This window comes from Mauremys mutica, chromosome 12, assembly GCF_020497125.1.
Source record: "Mauremys mutica isolate MM-2020 ecotype Southern chromosome 12, ASM2049712v1, whole genome shotgun sequence".
NCBI lineage: Eukaryota > Metazoa > Chordata > Testudines > Geoemydidae > Mauremys > Mauremys mutica.
Window position 1 is genome coordinate 68,726,301 of NC_059083.1, and position 16,360 is coordinate 68,742,660.

Here is a 16,360-nt window from a genome sequence, read left to right on the forward strand (position 1 = left end):
ACATGCAGCAATTCACTTGCATGCCTTATGTGGTCCAAAATGGTGTCCTCCATGCGGCATGACCTTCCAAGTACAGCAAGATTTACAAAATGGCATCCCCCTTCGGTGCTGGACAGAATAGTCCTGCAGGCCGCCGATTGGACAATGCACAGCCAGTTGGGCATGTAGTGCGTGCCTTGTGTACATAGCATACCACTGGCTGATATTCATCTTTATTATACTGAAAATGTAGATCGGACTTGTTCTCCTTCTGTGGATAAAAATGTGAATAGCTCCCTATAGAGCTGGGAAAGGGGAATTTGGACACCCAGTTGGGGACCAGCACTTGCATCAAGAAAAGACTCTGGGTCTCCCTTCACACTGGGACTTCCATGCAGATGAATCATTTCATGCTGACTGCAAGAGCAGGGTTTGTTGCTGTTGATGGCTTTTGGCTGATAAGACCCTTTCTCCTGATCTCTCTTCCCAGGAGCTCTACGAAAGGTGTGAAACCAAAAGACGGACGTTATTCAAACTGGCCAGTGAAACAGAGGATAACGACAGCAGTTTGGGTAAAACAACCATCTCCCCTTTTTGGTGGGGAGGGTATGTGGGAGAGGGATAGCTCATAGAGGGGAGGGATAGCTCAGTGGTTTGAGCATTGGCCTGCTAAACCCAGGGGTTGTGAGTTCAATCCTTAAGGGGGCCACTTAGGGATCTGGGGCAAAAATCAGTACTTGGTCCTGCTAGTGAAGGCAGGGGGCTGGACTTGATGACCTTTCGAGGTCCCTTCCAGTTCTACGAGATGGGTATAGCTCCAATTATTATATTATTAAGAAGGAGATTGCAGCCAGGCTGGTGTGGCGAGTAGCTGTGCAGGAATACAGCAAGAGGCCTATTAATGTTATGTTACTTCTTTCTGTGCCTCCATGGATATGTCCAGCCTCTAACATGCAGATAAAAACCCAAGGCCCTTAAAGCTTATGATCTAAATTAGAGCAGGGCCCTGGCAGTAAGAATTGATAGGGAGGGAGGCTGTGTGGGAAACGATCTCAGTGAACACAAGGTAGGGGCATACAGCTCTTAGAGGAGGGGAGATGTCCCTATGGGAGCTAATCACTGAGTTGAGAATGGGGCCCCGTTGTGTGAGGTGCTGCACAGTCAGCCCCTGCCCTGAAGAGCTTGCAGTCTAACTAATGGGTTGTAGTTGATGATGATGATTGAGCGTCCAAAGCAGTAGAGCGAGCCAAGTGACTGAAATCTCTACTGGAGTTTTTGCCTCTCTCCCCAATCTAGGGGATATTCTTCAGGCCAGTGACAATTTATCCCGGGTAATAAATTCCTATAAAAAAATAATCGAGGGTCAAGTCATCAATGGTGAAGTGGATATCCCGACACTGTCTGCAACAGAAGGTGAGTAGCCATCTGTTCTGTTCAGTTTTGAATCCTGTCATTTTGAATTTCCTCTTGTGAAGGGTGTCCAAATAATTGCAGTAAAGGAGAGTATTTTCAGCTGTTTGGGCTAAAATCTGCCCAGGTAGGAATGACAAATCAGCTTCCAAACAGCAGCCACTGATGGCCACACAGATGAGTTTATAATTCTGGCCACCAGTGACAATGCTTTGACTTGGAAGGCTCTGCCATTTCCACAGCTGGCTTTTTAATAATGAAACCTTATGACTTGTGACGTTCTAACTAAGCAGACCTGCATCTGAACTGAGCTTTTCTGTCTGGATTACTAACAGCTGATGTGGAATGCAACATTTTAGTTAGATTATTCAACCGTCCTGGTCCCACCTGAACGGTTAAATACCAGCAAGGGAGAAGTTAACATACATTTATTGTTTATCTTGTTCTCTGTGCTTAAATGTAAGGTTGGGAACATTATCTAAGGGATTGGAGTAGGGGCTCACAAGTCAAGGGACGTGGGTTCTGTTTCTAGCTCTGCCAGCAAGTCTGTGTGAATTTAGGCCAGTCCCTTAGCAGACACTATCTGCCTCAGTTTCCCCATCTGGAAAATGGGACTAACAATACCCACTTCTCTGGGGTGCCATGAGGCATAATTATTGTTTGGAAAACACTTTAAGATTCTTTGATGAAAAACATGAGGGAAATGACCATTGTACAGAATGGTGTCCCTTGTCATAGGGAAGAGCCAGGATTTGGTTGTGATGAACTTCAAGGGGACTCTGGACACAGAGAAAGCCTGTAGTTCTCTTTGGCTCGCTAGTAATGCCTTGATTGACTGCAACCTGTGCTGCCTATTGTCACCACACTGGGTCTCCCAAGTTCTAGCCAGAGCTATGCAGGCATGGAAAGGATTGCCAACTACACTGCACATAGTACATGCAGTGGAGAGATCAGTGCCTGGATTGGGCTCCTCTTTTTATACAGAAGTTTCCTAACTATACAGTGTCCAGCTCAAAAGCAGTTTAACAGCAAATACTCCAGTGGAAAGCATCTAGGTTTCCTCTCTTCTGAAGAGTCAGAAATTCCAGTTAAAAGAGAAACCCCTCGTACCCAAAGCATCATCTGTGCTAACTTGGCCCTGGATATTGTCTTCACATTGTTCAGAGCCTTTGCTCCAGCTGACTGCAGTCCCTCTTATAACTTTTCTCCCCATCTCTGCAGGGAGCGATTCCACCAGTAATCTCAGTGTGCTCATTGACCTCGTTGGCATGGACATCTCCAGCACCCCGCCACCGCCAATGCCACCTGCAACACTAACGCCAGCACCAGCGCTAGTGCCGACACAAGCTTCATCAGAAATCCCCATCCTCCCACCTCCTCCCCAAAAGTTTGGTCATTCACGGAGCCGGTCCTCCAGCCAAGTAGAAGCTCCTCTGAATCATCAGAGCAGCACGGCCAATTCCCTCTTCTTGCTGGATGAGGAGCTGCTGTGTTTAGGTAAGAGGCTGGTGTGGCTAGGGTGTGTTCTGGGGAAAGGGTTTTATCTGGAGCTTGGTTCTAGAGCTGGGCAGCAGAGAACAGTGTATTAGTACTAGCCATAGATTGCCAATTCTGTGGTTTATTATTCTGGTTTGTTTTGGATGTCATCCAGTGGACACCTAAGAAGCTCCCTCCACTGAGTGGCCCAGCGAATGGGAATTTGGCAGTAGGCTAGAGTTAAAACCTCTGGAGGTTCCTCCTGAAATCAGGGGTAGGTCACAAATGCAGTGAGTTTGCTGTAATCCCAGTCTAAGCCCTCCGGATGCTTGTCCACATCAGAAAACCACCACCACACTTCGTTACAAGTTTCAGGACTGAAATAGCAGTGAGTGCTGTGGTTAGGAGAAAGTGCATTAGCAAATCTGCCTAGGCAGCCTGCACAGTACGTGCCTTTGGGACTCTGATACTGAATAACAGGGGGTGCTATAGGTCAGTTAAGAGGAACATTGGAAGTGCTGAATGGAGAAGCTTGCCTGCGTGTGCAGGATATGCCTGCATGAGATCTATGAGCCTGTGGTTGATCATTGACATGGAACGTGCATGTTTCTTCCATCAAGCTTTCAAACTGTTACAGAGTTGAACTGAGTAGTTTTACCACAGTGATCAAACTCCCTATAGGAGGTAGGGGGAGGTTAGGAAAACTAGCTGTCTAGCTCCCCTTCTTATTGCCTGTCAACTTTAATGTTGAGAATTTTTGCAGTTTTACTCCAGTTTCCATCTTTTCTTCTGCATTCAGGCCTGAATGACCCAGCCCCCAGTGCAGTGAAAGAGTCGACTGAAAACAACCAGTGGAATATGTTCCAGGTATGAAGAGAGGGATTTATTGAGAAAGAGACTGTCGTTGTGGGAGGTCTCTGAGCACTCTCGATGTTGCAGTGGTGGTGCTTTTGCCATATCCTGGGGGAGTGCTCACACGCAGGCCAGAGACAATAACTGTTCTAGACGTGAAGGCCTGTGTCTTGCCTCTGGCCTTGTGTAACTGGGATATCTGAACCAGTACAGAGAAGATATCTCTGCTTTCACTTTCCTTCTTTGTATGTGCTGATTTTTGGTGTGTACCTCAGCAAAGCTTGATACAAAAGCTACCCTCTCACATGGGGAGGATGTCAGTAAGGCTAGACTGAATAGAAACACAAGGGATGCACCCAGTTTGCAAGGGAATAGTTGTATTCTGGACTGAATACACTCAGAGGCCAAAGGCAGAGTCCATCGTCCCAGGATACTGGGACCGCTGAATGAACAGGTAGCACCTTTCAGTTGTTGCTACACTGAAATGTACTGTCCATCTTCTCTCCCCTCTGCTCTGGCTATTTACGCCTGAGGGCATTCTGCGCCAAAAAAAAAAATTCTGCATACAATATTTTAAAATTCTATAAAATTCTGCACATTGTATTTGTCAAATAAATGTGGAGGCTCCAGCATGGCATTGGGGAGCACCGGCCACTGGCTGCACGGAGGTGGGAGATCACTGTGCAGCTCCAGCTCCCCCTCTTCCCCACACCGCTGGGACATGGACTCAGCGGTGAGGCTGCACCCAACCCTGACACAGTGCAAGGACTGGGCCTGCCACAGAAACACCCCAGGGCCCTGTGCCAGGTGCACCAGGTGTGCGCAGGGAGGCTCAGCAAGGCAGGATCCAAGTGTGGAGGGGCTTAGTGTGGGGGTCCCCAGGTGCGGTTTGAGAGGATTCTGTGGGGGGCAGTCTGGGTGTGGGCAGCTCAGTGGGGGAATCTGGGTGTGTGGGGGGGATCTGGATGTACAGGGGCTTGTTCGTGATTCTGGGTGCAACGGTAATGGGACTTTGCGGGGGGGGGTCCAGGTGAAGGTGTTTGGGGCTCAGCGGGGGAGGGTTGGTGTGGGGGGGATAGAGCTTGGCAGAAGGGTCTGGGTGTGAGGGGCTCAGTGGGGGGGGGTCCAGGTGCAGCTGGTTGGGGCTCGGTAGAGTGGGGAGCCGGGTTGGGGTGCTCCAAGTGCAGGGGGAGTGGGGCTCATCGAGGGGGTCCTGGAGGTAGGGGGTGGTGAGGCTTGGCAGGAGGGTCAGGGTATGAGAGGGTCTGAATGGACGGGGGTTGGGCAGATGGGGGAGCAGCTCCCTGTACAGGGATCCCTCCCCCTGCAGCTGAGGAGCGATGGGTGCTGGAAGCGCGGGGTGGGGGGTGGAGTGGGGGTTTGCAGAGCTTCCTAAAGCTGGGGGAGAAATATAGGGGTGGGTCTGACATGGCCCCGAATGCTGTGCAGGGGAAGAGGAAGTCCGTCCAGCCCAGCCAGGACTAGCAGCTGAGCCTGGCGCAGGGTAGGAGCCATCAGCCGGGTCTTCCCCACTCCCACCCCCTTCCCAATGTGATTTACCTCTCTGCTGGCTGCCCTGGGCACCCAAAACATACTGCTGGGGAAGGTCGCATGACTGCTCTTGTGGCTTCCCTTTGTTTCCCTGTCAGAAAGTAATTTTTCTGCTTGAAGCAAAGAAATCTGCGGAGGACATCATTTCTGTGCATGCGCAGTGGCACAGAATTCCCCCAGGAGTAGACTATTGTAAGTTTCTCTGCTCTGTTAGGATACTGTCCTTAGGAATTCCCATCCAAATGCCTATAATAAACATGGCCACCTCAACTTCTGACTCCTCCCCACCTAGCTCCTGTCCACTAGTAGTATCCAGTCCAGCACAGCACCATATGCTGTCAAGTAAACTACAAATGGGATGTAGTCCAACAGATGCAACATACTCTCCTGCTTGCTTCCTCCCTCTCATGTCCTAATGGGTGAGGCCTATCTCAATGAGTTACAGTGGTATCTGAGGCATGGCAGGAATTAATAGCATGCACCTGTCCCCTCTGTTGCAGAATGACCAGATGGACCTGGACTTCTTTAGTCCGAAGCTGGTGACTGTCGCCTGCAATACTGCAGTGAACCCTCTTCTTCATCACACATCGCAGTCTGTGTGTGGAACATCAGCGCCTCTGCCCTCCACTTTCACAGCCCCTCAGACTATTTCTAATATCCCTGCACCTAATACAGCCCCGTTCTTGTTCTCTGGTGGACCAGCAGCCCCTCTGGGCCCACCGAAGGCTATGCCAGCTACCCCCCAGTACCTCAGTTCAGCCATGGGAGGCAATGCTTTGCATAATATGGATGCACTGGGACATCTTCTTGAAGAGGCCAAAGGGTAATAGTCCTGGATTTTGCTTCCTCTCTCCCCTTTGAAAGTTACCCTTGCTACAGCTATCAGGTTTGCAATAAGGATGTCCTGTTTCTCACTCTAGTTTGATGGAAGTTTACTGTTGGATAGTGATGGTCTTACATTTATTTAGCATCTCTCCTCTTGAAGGATCTCAAAGCACTTTACAAACTGATATACAAACTATACCCAAAGGTCACTGACCCACCATTGAAATGCAGCCAGCTTGGTGGTGAAGCACAGCAGCTGCTTTGCACTGCACAGCTACACTACACAATGATTTAGGTAGGCAGATTGGTAAGTTGACCAGAACACTGGGGCTAACAGAGCCTACTCTTGTGAAAAGTGCTCTGAGATCCTTAAATGACCATAAGTGACCAGGACTCTCGTTTTCATCTCATCCTCCAGCAGTATTGGGTCCCAGCACATGGCTGATTTGGAGAGGAGTGACACCTCCAAATCACCACCACTCCCTGAAACAGTGTGGTTTTCTGTGTAGTACTCACCCAGCTCAACACTGCTCAGCACACAAGACTTTGCAGTGTCATGACACCATGGTACGATTGCAGACCACTGCTTTCACTCTAGATCACTTGATTGAGAGAGATCACTTGATCATTACCTGTTAGGTTCACTCCCTCTGGGGCACCTGGCATTGGCCACTGTTGGCAGACAGGATACTGGGCTGGATGGACCTTTGGTCTGACCCAGTATGGCCATTCTTAATGATTTGCCATTGTCTCTAGTAGTGCGGGAGATGGAGTGAAAGCCTGCTTCACGCTCAGTGCTGTCACTGCCACTTCTGCTAGGCAATATAGTTCTTAATTTGCCACTTCTGTTTTTGTCTCCCTCCTAGGACTTCAGCCCAAGTGAAGTCAGCGCCCTCGATATTCCACCCTGGGGTTACCTTGCCAGCCACTGTCACCTCTGCCCCTTTAATATCCACCACAGGATTGCCAGTTGCTGCTCCAGTGGCCTCTACTGTTCCTTTTCCAAGCAGCTGTACGGCTGGTTCAGGAAACCCTCTCTATCAGCCAGCTTCATTCCAACAGCAGGGCAGCCCTCTGAAAGGGCCTGATGCTTCTTTGGCCAATGTCCATGTTCCACTGGAATCCATTAAACCCAGTAAGTATCTCAGACCCTTTTCAGCTTGCTCCCAACCCTGGACTGTCACTGTTCCAATACTCCTACTATCAGACTCTGTCAGCGGTACAGGGCCAAATTCTTGTAGCACCCAGACAACACTGAAGTATGTCTATGGGGTTGCAGGGATGGAACTGAGAGGAGAATCCAGCCTTTATCACAGATTGCATTTAGGGAGGCTATGCAATTAGTTCTCATTGTAGCTTTCAGGTTTCCAAGGATGGGGCTGTTGGCAGTTAAGCATGGAATGGACTTTCTTTCATTTGGACCTGCCCTGCCCACAGCACAATATGTGCAAAAGATTGTAGGGTCTCAGGCCAGGGTTTTATGGCCACCTCCTTCCAACCAGCAGGAGAATTAAGAGGTGTTTAAGTCCCTTAGTTTGAAACTACTGTTTCTCCTTGGAATCCCCTTCCTGTGTTCTCTGTACACTGCCGCACGTGTACAGTCGAACTGACAGTTGCCTCTGAGACTGTGCTGCCACTTACAGCGCTGGAGTGCTCTGAAACAACATACTGCAATGTGTAACTCAACCCAGTGCTAAGAGCCTCACTCCTGAACTGCAAACCATGGTTAGCTTTGAGCCAGGGTCCCTACTGTATAGCAGTGCTGTCATCTTGACACACACCCAGCTGTGCTTCTTGCCTGTGCTACTGCCCTTACATACCTCCACTGTGTTTTACCTAAAAACCATCCGGCTATGTCAAAGCCCAGTCCAGCCCTGACTAAGCAGGAGAGCGACACACAGGGTGTCCGTTCTGATGAGGAGGCGATTGGCCTTTGGATAAAGTAGGTTGTTGCATTCAGAGCACAAAACATTTTGCTCCTGAAGTGTGTTTTAAACCGGGGAAAGCTTGTTGGTTCTCTGACGAAGCTCCTGCCATGGAGAGAAATGCCAGGTAATGAGATTCCAGTGTTGAATTGCATAATGCTACTACAGATATAGTCTTGTGTTTCGCTTCCCCTTCTCTCCATCCCCAGGCCGTGCTCTTCCTGTGACAGCCTACGACAAGAATGGGTTCAGGATCCTCTTACACTTTGCCAAGGAGTGCCCACCGGGGAGGTCAGACGTGCTGGTTGTGGTAGTGTCCATGTTAAACACAGCACCTCTTCCTGTGAAGAACATTGTACTGCAGGCTGCAGTACCAAAGGTAGGGACACGCAGACTTGAAGGTAGATGGGGATCCTGCTTTGAAACAATGGGTGTGAGCTCTGGGACTCGGACATGACATTACAGCGCAAGCTTTTCTTGGGCCTCCACTCTTTCTGCTTCCAAAGAGCCCTAAGAGAGAGGAGAGATGGTCTCTCTATATCCTAAATAACATATAGCAACAGAAACTGCTGGTAGAGAGCATGTTCCCCCGGCAGGGTAAAGTCAGCTCAGCTCAGCTTTATGTTTATGCTCTGAGCTGGGATTAACTCAGTGGCTGGACTGTTCACATACGCTAAGCTTCATCCTTCAGTCTTCAGGAGTTTGAGCTTTAAAAGGTCTATTGATACCACATGGAAAAATGTTCTATTCTAGCCTTGCCTACACAACCATAGCAGTGTCAGGGACACTGCTAAAACCTGGCTAACAGTTGTGGTGTAGCTGGGACCTACCCATGTCCCTGTAATTGGGTTAAAGCCTCAGCTTCCTGACAACGTGATCAACGAATGGAATAAACTCCCAAATGGTGGGTTTAAACCCCATTGAAAGGGACATTTAAAACTAAAATGGACACTCGACCAGAAAATATACAATAGGGAATAATCCTGTCCTGGCCAAGAAATGAACTAGAACAGAGGTGGGCAAACTACGGCCCACAGGCCACATCCGGCCCATGGGACCGTCCTGCCCAGCCCTTGAGCTTCCCAGCAGCCCCACCGCCGAGCAGGCAGTGCTCTGGACAGCAGGGCTGCGCTCATCTGGCTCTGGCCGGGCAGTGTGGTGGCCAGACATGCTACTCTGAGGAGCATGGTAAGGGGGCCGGGGGGTTGGATAAGGGGTATAGGGTCCCGGGGATGGGGAGCAGGGGGCGGTTGGATGGGACAGAGGTTCTGGGGGAGGCGGTCAGGGGATGGGGAATGGGGGGGAGGGGATTGGATAAGCGTGGGAGTCCTGGGGGGCCTGTCAGGGGGTGTGGGTGTGGATAGGGGATGGGGCAGTCAGGGAACAGCGGGGGGGTTGGATAGGGGGTGTGGTTCTGGGGGGGTTAGGGGCAGGGGGTCCCAGGAGGGGGTGCTTAGGGGACAAGGAGCAGGGGGGTTGGATGGGTCGGGGATTCTGAGGGTGGCAATCAGGGGATAGGTATTGGGAGGGGGCAGATAGGGGGCGGGGGCCAGGCTGTTTCGGGAGGCACAGCCTTCCCTGCCCAGCCCTCCATACAATTTTGCAAACCCAGTGTGGCCCTTGGGCCAAAAAGTTTGCCCGCCCCTGAACTAGAAGATCTAACAAGGCTTTTCCTCTTGTCTTTTCTGATCATACTGGGGCAATGATCCCATGTTCTGAAATCCCTCCTCCACCAACGTCAGAGGGTGTCGTTCAACAGAATAGGAAAGCTGGCTTCTAAAATGCAGACACAAAGCAAGTAGGGGGGTCCAGTTTATAGAAGGGGATTGAATAGGGTGACCAGACGTCCCAATAAAATCGGGACTGTCCCGATTTTGAGGAGTTTGTCCCGTGTCCCGACCAGAGTATGGTCGGGACGCCATTTGTCCCGATATTTTGTTTCCTGGCCTTCGGCAGCAATTTGGCGGAGAGTCCTTCAGTCGCTGATGGTCTTCGGTGGTATTTTGGCAGCGGGTGCTTCTGTCTTTGGTGGCAAGGTTTATTACCTGCCACCAAAATACCGCCAAAGACCGTCCGCAACCAAAGGGCTCTCCGCTAAATTGCCGCTGAATTCCTGGACGGGTGAGTGTAAAAACCAAAAAAACCCAAAACAACAACCTCCCCTCACCCCCCTGCAGCGGTCCCGATATTTTCCCATTAACATCTGGTCACCCTAGGATTGAGAGACATAGAGCCCCAATGGAAGTAGCTCCTGGTCATGTTGTTAGAAAGGGGAAGGGACAAAATGAGACAGTTTCAGGGGCTAATATTATTTTTCCCTGTCCCCTGGGAGAGGTTTCAATGTGAGCGTTTGATCTTTTCCCCTCTCTAGTTTTGGATGACTGATTATAGTGTTTGAAAATCAGCTCGGAGCTTGGTTATGTCCTGTCTGCATTGGCTAGGCTAGGGAATCTGTATTAAAATCTTTCCAAGGAGCCCCTGTGCTGGAAAGGTGCTGTCATGGTTTTCTGGGCCAGTGCATTATCTCTGTTTTGATTTATTTTGGTAATGTGCCTATGACTATATGCTCAGTATAGACCGGGCTTATCTGTGTCCCCTGCTTCTCCCAAGTGGACACTTGCTCATGTACACAGCTCGGGCGCACAGCTTGTGCGTAAACCCTTTGTTACCCCAGTGCAGGTCACGGTCCTTTTGTTTCACATTTGCAGTCCATGAAAGTGAAGTTGCAGCCACCCTCGGGTACAGAACTTTCTCCATTCAACCCCATCCAGGCACCCGCTGCCATCACCCAAGTCATGCTGCTGGCAAATCCTCTGAAGGTGAGAGGGGCTCAAAACTTCAGCAAAAGTGACCTCTCTTGTTGTTTTATGAATCTGATGAGGATAAAATTCCATGTGGGGTTAGACTAAACATTTGTACAAGCGTGATTGTCTGTCCCCAAAGACGAATTACCCTGGAGTGCTGTCTTGAGGCAGAGTGAGGTTAATCGTTGCAGAGGAGTATGTTGGCATATTAGCAGTATCTCACCCCAGGGACAGGGAGTCAGGGGAGGGAGAGATGCACTGTGCTTTTGCCTCACTCCACAGCAATCCTTCTAGATCAGTTCCTATACAATTCCCCATAATGTTAACACTTCAGTGGAAAGAAACAGTTAGAGATCCACCAGGGACTCTTCCCATACCCCTTATGGGATAACATTCACGTGACTAAATATGGTGATAGTTTACAGGGTGACATGAATTGTAAGAAGTGATCGGGTATAATAGAAATATTATTGCTTTATTGAGTCTGTAGCCAGACTAAGTTGACCTAATAACACCTAGAGAGGTTCTTCTCCCCTGTACCATCAGGATATTAACTGTGAAGTTTAATTATGATCACTTAAATAACATAATTAACCCCCCTCTCTTCTGATCATCATATTAGAAGCATTCAGCTATCATATTTACCTGGAGCACCTTGCTATCCCTATTGTGTGCTATCCATTTGAATAAGATGTTCCAAAACCAGATACTCAACACAACTAATATTAACAAGGGGGGAGGAACAAGCTACAGTAGGGAAATAATAGGTTAAAGAATATTTAGATAAGTTAGATGTATTCAAGTCAGCGGGGCCTTATGAAATGTATTCTAGGGCTCTTAAGGAACTAGCTGAAGAATTTTGGAGCCATTAGTGATTCTCTTTGAGAACTCATGGGAGAAGGGTGAGGTCCCAGAGGACTGGAGAAGGGAAACCTTTAGAAAGGGGAGGGGAACAAAAAGGCCCCAAAGAATTATAGACCAGTCGGCCTAAATTTGATACTTGGAAAGATACTGGAACAAATTATTAAATAATCAGATTGTAATGACTAAAAAGGCAATAGGGTTATAAGGAATAACCAGCATGAATTTGTCAAGAACAAATCATGCCAAACCAACCTAATTTCCTTCTGTGACAGGGTTACTAGCCTAGTGGATGGGGGGAAGCAGTAGTCATGATATATCTTAATTTTACTAAGGCTTTTGACACAGTCCCACATGACATTCTCATGAGCAAGCTAGGGAAATGTGGCCTAGATTAAATTACTATGAGGTGGGTGCACAACTACTTGAATGACCATATTAAAACAGTAGTTATTAATGGTTTGCTGTCAAACTGGGGGGGGCATATCTAATAGGGTCCTACAAGGGTCAGTTCTGGGTCCATTACTATTTTAATTAATTACTTGGATAATGGAGTGGAGAGTATGCATATAGAATTTGGAGATGACACCAAACTGGGAGGGATTGCCAGTACTTTGGAGGACAGGCTTAGAATTCAAAACGATCTTGACAAATTAGAGAGTTTGTCTGAAATGAACAAGATTAAATTTAATAAAGACAAGTGCAAAGTACTACACTTAAGCAAAAATCAAATGCACACCTACAAAATGGGGAATAACTGGCTAGGTGGTAGTACTGCTGAAAAGGATCTGGGGGTTATAAGGTTTTAGTGGATCGCATTTTTAATATGAGCCAACTATGTGATGCCGTTGTGAAAAAAAAGCTATTATTATTCTGGGGTATATTAACGGGACTGTCGTATGTAAGACACAGGAGGTAATTTTTTATCTCTACTCAGTACAGTGAGACCTCGGCTGGAATACTGCGTCCAGTTCTGGGTGCCACACTTCAGGAAAGATGTGGACAAATTGGAAAGAATCCAGAGGAAAACAATAAAATTATGAAAAATTTAGAAAACCCAATCTATGAGGAAATGTTAAAAAAAACTGGGCATGTTTAGTCTTGAGAAAAGAACACTCAGGGGGAGACCTGATAACGGTATTCAAATATGTTAAGGGCTGTTATAAAGAGGACGGTGATCAAATGTTCTCCACGTCCATTGAAGGTAGGACAAGAATAATGGGCTTAATCTGCAGTAAGAGATTTAGGTCAGATATTAGCTATCCTTATACATAGAAAGTTTTTCCTAAGTCTTGGAATAGGCTTCTAAGCAGTGAAATCCCCATCAATGGAGGTTTTTAAGAACAGGTTGGAAGAAACGCCTGTCAGGGATGGGCTAGGTTTACTAGGTCCTTCTTCAGCACAGGGTGCTGAATTCGATGACCTCGTGAGGCCCCTTCCAGCCCTACATTGCTAGAGTATATAAAGTTCAGAGTCTGAACTCAAGTAGTCCTTTAATTGTTCAGATAACCTGAACATTTGCTACTTACTGTTTTTTGAAGATTATGGTAAAAGTGGCATTTAAAGCATCAGTTAAAAAGTGTTAGATCCCAAGGTACAAAGATAATGGGGTTTTGTTGGATTTCTATAAACCCACTTTGTGGAACATCTAGAAAAACCACGTAACCAGGGGAAGGCAAATTTCTTTTTCCCCTAGTCATTCTCTAAGGAATAGGAATCTGTCAGGATCCTTCCTCTACAATCCGCAGTATTGTTTCGTTTTGAGACTTCATACTCTTTTAGCACTAGTAAAGCATGTGTTTAGTAGGTCCACTGGGAAGCAGCTGAACTACAAACGCTGGTCAGTGTATACAATGAATCTGTATTGCAATGTAAGTGCTTTTCTCCTGCTGTTTCACTCCAAGAGACGGACCTCTCAAATTTACAAACTAAAGAATAAATAAATCAGCCTTATTAAGTATCCAGAAATGCTCCATTAACATAAGATGGCCACTTACCCCATATGGGGTATCGGGACAGAGCCATTGTGGGCTCTAAAATGTTATTACAGTGAAGTGTAATTAGGGAGCACTGCCGTTGTTCTCCTGTTGCTACTGGTTCCATGGCCTTCCTGCTCCAGGGGAGGCTGTTACTTTAACATCTGGTTTTTCTTCTTCCTTGCAGGAGAAGGTGAGGCTGAGGTACAGACTGACTTTCACTTTGGGAGACCATCCCAGCACAGAGGTTGGGGAAGTGGATCAGTTTCCCCCAGTAGATCAGTGGGGTAATCTATGACCCAGCGAGTCTGCCACAGTCTCCATGACAGGACCAGGCAAGGATCCCAAAGGGACTGGAATGAATGTGACGTGGAAGGGGCACACATGCTATCCACTGGTGATGTTTAGCTTTGTTTACATGTCCTGACCACTCCGCTTGTAGCTTTAGTCTGGAATGTTTTACCTCGGGTTGAAGTGGGCCCGGGGCATCTATGCCAAGAATGAACTGAGTGGCAGCCAGTAGGAGGCTTTGCTGGCTGCTTTATCTTGGCCTCTGGGTGAATCTGGTTCTATCTTCCACTTTGTTATTAAACTTGAAATTATGGTGTTCTGGAAGGGAGACCTGTAGCCAGAAGGGGATTGGTCGGCTTCCTCCCTTGCTGTTGTCCAGAGATGCCTACAGGCTGGTAGGGTTATGATGCCATCCCGAGTTTCCTCGGTGCAGAGCCCTAATGTCTGTGCCTGCCCTAAGGCTTTTGCCTCCTTGATGCCAGAACTGAACCTTCTAGGCATGCTGTGCAGTAACCACTGGCTCCAAGACAGGAGGGTTTTTTACAGTAAAATAACACTTCACGCCCCCTCTGTTCTCCTCTCCACCAGCCAGCCTAAGCCAGTGCTGCCCATTGTGGGACACTCTCTTTAGTTGCTTTCTTTTATTTTATACTCCCAGCTGCCTCTGCACTCTCTCTCTTCCAGGCAGCTCATGCTAATTTTTATACTCACATGCCTGTGTTGTGTATTCTTCTGCCTTCATCACATTCCATAGTATGGGGGAGAGGAAATGTGTGTTGCGAGGAGGTAAAACCAACAGGGCCAAAGCACTCCAGTTGTCTTTGAGTGGACAGCACAGGTTACACTGATAAAGCATGGCAACTCCAGTTCAGTAGCTTCAGTGCAACCACTAATCAGGTGCAGAGGGTGGACCAGGGGTAAGGAGAAAAGCCTCAGTTCCTCTTCTGCAGGCAGTATTATTAGTTGAATACTGTGTTCTCTTGAAAAGACTAGGAATACAAGATGTAAACAGTAGAGCTATAGGACATCTAATTCTAATGAGCAGATTAATGAAAGTAAGGCAGAATCCATTAGGCTGTGATGGTGCACTGCTGGGTTTAGAACCCTGTTTTATTTGCTCCCAGTATTAAGTGGCTAAGTGCAATTCTCTCCACAAGGGGAAAACCTACTGTATTTTAAATCATGGGGCTCACACAAGTGAGCCCTGTATCTACATGAATTAGGAGACTTAGTTCAATACACTGAAAGTTTGATTCCAGCACTCCTTCCCCCCCTCCCTTAATTTCAAGCCTAAACAATCCTTCAGTGACCTTTTAGCAAATTGTTTTAATGAAGCATTTTTTCCTGTTTTAAATCTGTAACCTTTCACTCCTGTGAAGACAGGATGTGGGGTAGCTGTATGGAAACTTAATTACACTAAATGAAGTATTTCCTGCAGTGCAAGGTACAGGCAAACAGCTTTTAAATTGTGAAGGGAATGGTCAGCCAGACTGTCCACAGACTCAGTACAGCAGGAAGATACTCCAGCCTATTGTAGGAATAAAACTAAAATGAGGAAGTGCTGCTGGATTTAGAGAAGGTTATAAAACCCCTTACTGTAAGTAGAGCTCAGAATTCTTTCTAGCCATCTTATACTTTCCACTGTGGCTCAATGTTTTTCTTCAGCGTAGTGAGAAATACAAACCACAAGGAGAAGTGAAAGACACAGCAGGCACTGATGCGAAGGGGGCACTAACCCTTGAAAGGTAAGTGTAGAAGTAAAAATCCAAACTCAGCTTGTTAAGTGTCAACGCTGGTTTGGCACTCAGGACCAAGGCATGTCGCCTCCTCAGTTGTCTTTAAGTGAATGGAAGATGCTCTTGGATCCTGAAAAAAAGCAGCAGCTGAGTTCTTAAACTGTTGGAAAGAGGTGGCGAGCAAGGAATGTTCTTTCTGCTTTCAACATGGGCCTCACTGGCATTGTAGACAATACATCTAGGGGCTTCACTTAGCTCTTTAAGTCTGCCCAGGTGCTGTAACGTATTGTTAGGAAGCAGGTTTCACTGCTTTAGATGCCTAGAAGTGACTCTCACGGTAGCTGTGAGGAAATCAGAAGAGCACAAGTGCTTTCTGCAGAATAGCTTCATCCTCCTTGTTAATGGCACTGCAGTGCCCAGGCTGTACAGTCAAAGGGCAAAGTACCATTGTCTCACTGTGGGGAAAAGTAGTGTGCAAGCTTTGGAAATTAAACTATGAATGTTACTTGTTCAGAGGTTGAGGTTGCAGCTTCATACTGAGCCGTCATATTGTAAATATATCTCCACTGCATTTGTTTTGCTGCATGTTAAATAAACTGTTTTCCCTACTTTGCTCTGTGTGCGACCCTTTGTGACACAGTGAGGAGTAGGCTGCTGTTTATGGAAGCCACGAG

General features: G+C 47.5%; 1 protein-coding gene across 3 annotated transcripts in view; it reads left to right on the forward strand.

Annotated features, from left to right (window-relative positions):
- Positions 1 to 16,295, forward strand: part of GGA3 (golgi associated, gamma adaptin ear containing, ARF binding protein 3) — a 34,387-nt gene extending 18,092 nt beyond the window's left edge. For all 3 annotated transcript variants that reach the window (XM_044983479.1, XM_044983477.1, XM_044983478.1), the window contains 9 exons: positions 470 to 551; positions 1,276 to 1,392; positions 2,611 to 2,886; positions 3,665 to 3,732; positions 5,769 to 6,091; positions 6,960 to 7,228; positions 8,228 to 8,397; positions 10,727 to 10,837; positions 13,847 to 16,295. In XM_044983479.1, the coding sequence (XP_044839414.1) occupies positions 470 to 551; positions 1,276 to 1,392; positions 2,611 to 2,886; positions 3,665 to 3,732; positions 5,769 to 6,091; positions 6,960 to 7,228; positions 8,228 to 8,397; positions 10,727 to 10,837; positions 13,847 to 13,957 (1,527 nt within the window). In that variant the 3' untranslated portion in view covers positions 13,958 to 16,295. The remainder of the gene's footprint in view (positions 1 to 469; positions 552 to 1,275; positions 1,393 to 2,610; positions 2,887 to 3,664; positions 3,733 to 5,768; positions 6,092 to 6,959; positions 7,229 to 8,227; positions 8,398 to 10,726; positions 10,838 to 13,846) is intronic.
- The last annotated feature ends 65 nt before the right edge of the window (positions 16,296 to 16,360 follow it).